This window comes from Rhagoletis zephyria, unplaced genomic scaffold, assembly GCF_001687245.7.
Source record: "Rhagoletis zephyria isolate East Lansing unplaced genomic scaffold, Rhagoletis_zephyria_1.1 Rzeph_scaffold_22183, whole genome shotgun sequence".
Classification (NCBI taxonomy): Eukaryota; Metazoa; Arthropoda; class Insecta; order Diptera; family Tephritidae; genus Rhagoletis; species Rhagoletis zephyria.
The window spans coordinates 1-6,274 of NW_016179241.1; the positions used below are offsets into that span (position 1 = coordinate 1).

The 6,274-nt window shown below is 34.6% G+C and overlaps 1 protein-coding gene across 1 annotated transcript; it reads right to left on the minus strand.

Annotated features, from left to right (window-relative positions):
• Window positions 1-4,385: 4,385 nt before the first annotated feature.
• On the minus strand, window positions 4,386-5,311 carry LOC108381332 (alcohol dehydrogenase 1-like; the record flags this gene model as incomplete). Its single annotated transcript, XM_017637752.1, has 2 exons — window positions 4,386-4,818; window positions 4,910-5,311. Coding segments are annotated over 2 exons (681 nt in total), but the record flags the coding sequence as incomplete, so codon positions are not given.
• Window positions 5,312-6,274: the final 963 nt, after the last annotated feature.

Sequence of the window (6,274 nt, forward strand, 5' to 3'; positions counted from 1 at the left end):
AATTAAACAATTATAACAAGAATTTTTAGAAAATTTTTGGGTATAGGTAGTGTTTTGTAGTCCACTCACTAAAAAATACCAAAGAGGGTTTTCGCAATTACCTGGTTATCAGCATATGTAGTTATTTGGTTATATTTTTTATCCAGTTTGCAACAATAAAATACACTACACAATAATAGTTTCTAACCAGATAACCTGATAACCAGGGAAGTGTACACAATCTCATTCATTTTTGAGAGCTATTTTTTGTCGGGAGTCTTCCTCATTTTCATATATCATATCATATAAAAATTGATTTCGTGGGTTTAGAATCGACAAAAAAATGGGGTGTGTCGATTTGCTTATCTAGTGCCTTCTCCGAGATTTGACGTGCTGTGAAAATCTGACCCATAGTGAACTTACCAGGTCTGAAGTCACATTGTCGTAAATCGTTGAGAGGACCTTATAAGCAATTAAGAAGGCTTCTTCCGCGATAGTTGGTAAAAACTCCCTTCTTGTAGATTGGAAAAGGTGCAGTCTTCGGGAATGTATAGATCACACTAAATTCTGCTTAGACTCTGCGCCCAACCAGCTCTTCGTTGCCGGCTTTGAACAGCTGAGCCGGTATACAGTTTTCCGAGGAATTTTCCTTCCTTTCATTCGACGTTGCACATCCCAAGCCCAGCGGACAACCAATGCTGGAACGACTGTTTTTACAACCGCTTGTTTCAAGACTTGACTTGAATTTTTTAAATCCTATAACAATAGTAACACTTTCTGAATATAAAACTACTTTCCCAGTCACCAGAAGTCAGAGGGTTAATAAAAAAGAAATTTCAAAGTTATACTAACATGTACAAAATGTCAAAAATGTACAAAAACTCCGGCTTTTTGTGCGATTTATATATGTATATACATATTCTGTCTTGATTAATTATTTAGAGTGGCAAATTGTCTCGCCGCTATTTATTTTATATATCTCAAAACCATAAATTATAAATGTAATTTATGAATTTTATTAAGCTAAAAGTCAAGGCAGTATTATCACTTAATTACTTTTCCGCAAAATTTCAACACATTTAATGAAATATTCCATTTGGAAGCATCATAACCAAAATTTCAATAATTAATTCGATAATCTAAAAATAGTGTTTGTATGCATTTGAACACAAAATTTTACAATTTATACGCGTACACACACATGTGTATGAATGTACATGTGCTATGATATATGGCCAACACGCCCAACGGACAGCTGTGTTTATTTTCCTTTAACGCACGTATGTAAATATGTAGGTGTGTTTAAAAATATATGCATATACATATGTACATGTATGTATTTTTAAATGGCAGTCACATGCACACAAACTGAACATGTTTCTTGTCAATTTAAATGCAAATATTTTAATTGGTATAACACAGCTTTGTAGTGGGTGTCCAGCAGTCTCTGCTTGACACATAGATACTAAATATATTGTGCATACTTGCTACATATGACTATATGTATTTAGATATGTAATGGTACATATAACATAACATAAAGGGTCAAAAATATTTTCGTTATACCCAGTGGCGGATCTAGATTAAAAGTTTGGGGGAGCGGGTACTTTCATAATGATGTACCTCAATTAGTGATTTTGTTAATAAGTAAACATAAAATTTATTTCTGATGCATATAAATATGTAGACACTGAAATTGATGCGGTTTTTTCCCATATTGAGAAATCTTGCCTTCACTTCTTCTGGCTTTACTTCAATGTCGAAATTTATAGTAAAACCCGCTTAAGTACCCACGAAAAATGTCAGTTTTTTGTGGTACTTAGAGAGGTTGGGTACTTAAAAGAACCCGCTTAAGTACCTCTATGCGGGTACTTAAGCGAACATAATTATTGATGTAGTTAATCTTCTTGGTAACTTACATAAATAACTTCTTGAAAAAAAAAAACATTAACATTTAATGAAGTGAACGTTATTTAAAACCAAGATTGTAGCATTATCTAAACACATAAATAAAAACTTTATAAAAAAAAATCGACAAATCTATGGTATGTAATTTTCAAAAGAATTCAATTCTTTAAAGTCATTGATTATACATATTTATACGTACATACAGTGTTGGACATATCTATCGTTTCGGACCAAAATCAAAATGATGTTTGTCACTTATGCTTATTTATCAAATTTTAAGATTTTTCAATCAAAACACATTTCATTCCCTAACAAATACCATATAAACTGAAGCTTAAAATTTTCATCAAAATATCAAACATTTTCCCAGACGTGTTTATAGCCCATTTACTTTTAGTGTAATAATGTGCATGTTTCAAGAAGCAAGTTCAAGGGCGCACTTGAAAGGGGAAAATTATAAGTAGTAAAAAAAATTTAAATAAGTAAAACAAAAAATTTAGGTACCTAGGCGGGTTGGGTAAATAATCGGGGAGGTACTTAAGAGAGGGATTTTCTTCACATTACAGGTTACTTAAGCGGGTTAGGTACTTAAGCGGAGGGTACTTAAGTGGGGTTCACTGTATATTGAGAGGGCCAACCCGTTTAAGCTGTCTGCCCTCAAGGCGGTGTGCATTATGGCATTCTGACTATCTCTACTACATACAGGGGCGAACGCAGGTATGGGTTTTTGGGGGTTCAATTCCCAGATGGGCTGGGAGTACATAAGAATAGGCAAAGACCCTTGAATTCATCTTCTGTATACTGTAGATAAAATTATATCCAGATTTGAAGTCATCTGAACCATGATAAAAACATAAGTCAGTTTGACCAGCAATAGAATTTAAAAATTCAAATACTCAAACTCACACACACATTCTCCTTTTCAATCTCAAGCAACAACAATTGTGAATAATTTTTTTTTTTTAATCGCAATTTTATATGTTTTCAAAATGCTTGCAAACGTCAGAAAACAATATGACCGACAAATTGGGAGAAAGAATTTACCTTGTAATGTTTTTATCATCATCTGAAGTATGTCGAGTAATCGCTTTATGTTGACATCTTTAATAGATAACAAGTTAAGAAGTGGACGAAACCGAATTTTATATACACTTCGCAGGTACCTCCTCAGAAAAAACATTTCTTAATGCTAGGAAACAGATTATTATTCAATGGAAATATTACCTTGAAATAGCTCCAGTGATATGGCTGCCTTAAAATAGTCCATTTAACAAGCCTTTGGTTTGGTTATTATCCCCCGTTCACTTCATGCAATAGTTTCGCGTTTTAAATTTTTTTCTATTTAATTGATGAATATTCCGCCCTATGTTGAATATCGTCATCGCTAGTAAAAGCGACGATACTGCCATCGTCAGCCATGTACTGATGCGCTGACGAAAGTCGACGATGACGATGACGATATTCAGCATAGGGCCGATTGATAACACCTGCTAAAAGTATGAAATCGCTTTGCCACTGATCTTCAAATATGGCATGGCTAATCATCTCGGCCGCTGTGGTGTAGTGGTAAGCCGTGCGGCTTCCACTCCGCACGGCTTGGGTTCAAGCCTTGGTCAAGGCAACATCGCAAAAAATATAGAAAATAAAAGGTTTTTTCTTAACAGCGGTCGTCCCTCGGCAGGCAATGGCAAAGCTCCGAGTGTATTTCTGCCATGAAAAACCGCTTCTCATACTAATACAATCGCCGTTCGGAGTCGGCGTTAAACTGTAGGTCCCTCCGCTTTGTGTGACAACATCAAGGCGCACACCACAAATCGGAGGAGAAGCTCGGCCAAACACTAACATAAGCGCCAATCTATTATTATTATTACAATCATATTTCCCCCATTTTCAATAGCAACTTACCTTGGATATGGGGCAACCTATATACCAAATTTTATTGAGATATCTCAATTCGAGTTATCGTGTACACGGATAGACGGACGGACGTACGGACAGAAAGACATGGCTTAATCGATTTATCTTGTCATTCTGATCATTTATGTATACATCTATCTATATCTACCTCGCTTTAGGCTGTTACAAACAACCGTTATGCGAACAACCGTTACGTGCACAAGTGTGCTCGGTAAAGTGGTAAATTTTTTCGAAATAAAGATTGGAAGCATTAGAGTTCCGAATTTACCTTTTCACATGCATTTTTGACCGCCCTAATGTACACACACATATACAAATAGCTTTTGCAAACTAAAGTCACTACATACGAATCGTGAATAAGCTGCGATATTTGTCTATTTATTTGCATGCCGGTGAAAAATCGTACGTGTTTATATGTATAAATCTTTGAATTTATTTATGAAATCAGATATGTAAATTCATATGTATATAATGAAAATAAATTTTTTTTTTTTTTTTTTTTACATTAATGTACGTGTACGTGTACGTATTTATTTATTTGTTGCAGTAAAATTTCATTGGACAAATATTTACTATTTTCTTGCTTTTCGTTTTTAATAAAAACTTACAAGTTTTTAAATTTATTTATTTATTGTTAATTAGAGCACAATTATGTACATTCATTCCATTAGTAATTTTTAATAAATATATATAAATGTTTACTAAAACCTATCTACATATTTATTGTGCAAGTCTTTAATAAGTAGGTTCCCAGTAGACACTTGGTTTCACCTTGGTCAGTGTACCCTGGTTGCTAATGTAGATCCCACCATTATCCTGCAAATCTACCACTTGAGCCAAGTGTGCTCCACAAATTTCGGGTGTCTGGGTTTTGCTATTATCGAATTTAGCGCCAATCGCTTTAGAATAATCAAAGGTATATTTGGTGGAGAGATTGTTCTTCAATGGCGTGTCAGTCAAACCGGGACAGAATGTGCTCACTGCAACGCCAGTGTGTTCATAGTAGTCGGGATGCTGGAATATAAAATTATAGGACCTTTTAATTAAACTAAATAATTTTCTATAAAGTTTCGTTGCTTATTTAGGTTTATCTTTGCACACATACCCCTAGAGAGCGCGAGAAACCCACAACGCCAAATTTGGAAGCACAGTACACAGCCGCTGGTGGACATGGTTCTAGACCCAATACAGAGGCGATATTCACAATAACTCCACCTCGCCCCTTTTGATTTTTATCCATGTAAGGCAAAGCCTCAAAGGTGGTATTGATTAGACCAATCAAGTTGACATTTATAGTCAACTCAACGGCGGGGTCAGCCAAGATGCCAGCTCCGTTGACTAATACGTCGATGTATTGCACTTTAGATACCACATCGGAAAGAGCGCTCTTGATCGATTCCTTGTTGGTGATGTCAAATTTCGTGTAGTGCACTTTAGTGTTGGGGTTGATATCCTGCAAAGCCTTCACCGCTTCAGGTTTGTCCAGAATGTCAAAGGCGAAAAAGGACTGCGAAAGAAAAATTAATTATAGGAATTTTTAAATTTATTGTACATGAAGCATTTTTGTATAGAATTTGCTTAAAGAACTCGAATAATATTTACATACTTTAAACACATTAAACTAAATAAAGTTCAAAATGGCAGTAGTCAGCGAATTTGAATGGTCAGTTTTATGATAAAAGTTTCCCAAGAATCTCAAATAAATATTCAGCGAAAGGAAAGCTTGCTAAGTCTGAAAAAGGCACGGAAAACTTGATAAGGCCACAGATATTTTTTTTTGCATAAAAAGCCATTTTCAATTATCATATAAAAATTTAAGATTGCCGTTAATTCCTTCATGATCTAGTGATCGGATCTAAACAAAATTATGTAGTATGGGAGCACCTCTGAGGTACCACCTTTTCTTTTAAAAAAGGAGTTATAGAAAACATTGAAAGAGGTCAAAAGTAATGCGGTAACAAACATAAAAAACAATTTTTTTTCCGACGAATTGATAACGTCCTCCTTTTTTTGAAGTCGATTAAAAATAATACAAAATCTTTTAACTAAAAACGAGGCCTTCTGATTCTTATGAAGCTTCTCTTGCTTTAAACACGCAATATGGTATATTCTCAAAGACGAAGCTTCAACTAAAATATATGAGAAATACAATGCCTTGCAGATTGCTATTCACTCCCACTGGGGCAAAATACCGCTAGACCACATACGTGCAACATAAGAAACCCGGGCAGACTCGATGGCTACGTCGAATAATAATACACTTTTTTAACAGTAGACTACTTTAACTAGATAATTATAATTTTTCGAATAGGTGGTAACCCTAATCCAAAGTATTTTCAAAGTAAAGCTTTTATAAAACCCGTTCGGTTGATATCTACTCATATTTAAATATATCATATACATATCTTGTGTTTGCGTTAATTAAACTCAACCTTTTACAGAAGTTTTTTCAGGCTAAAATCTTCTTGAA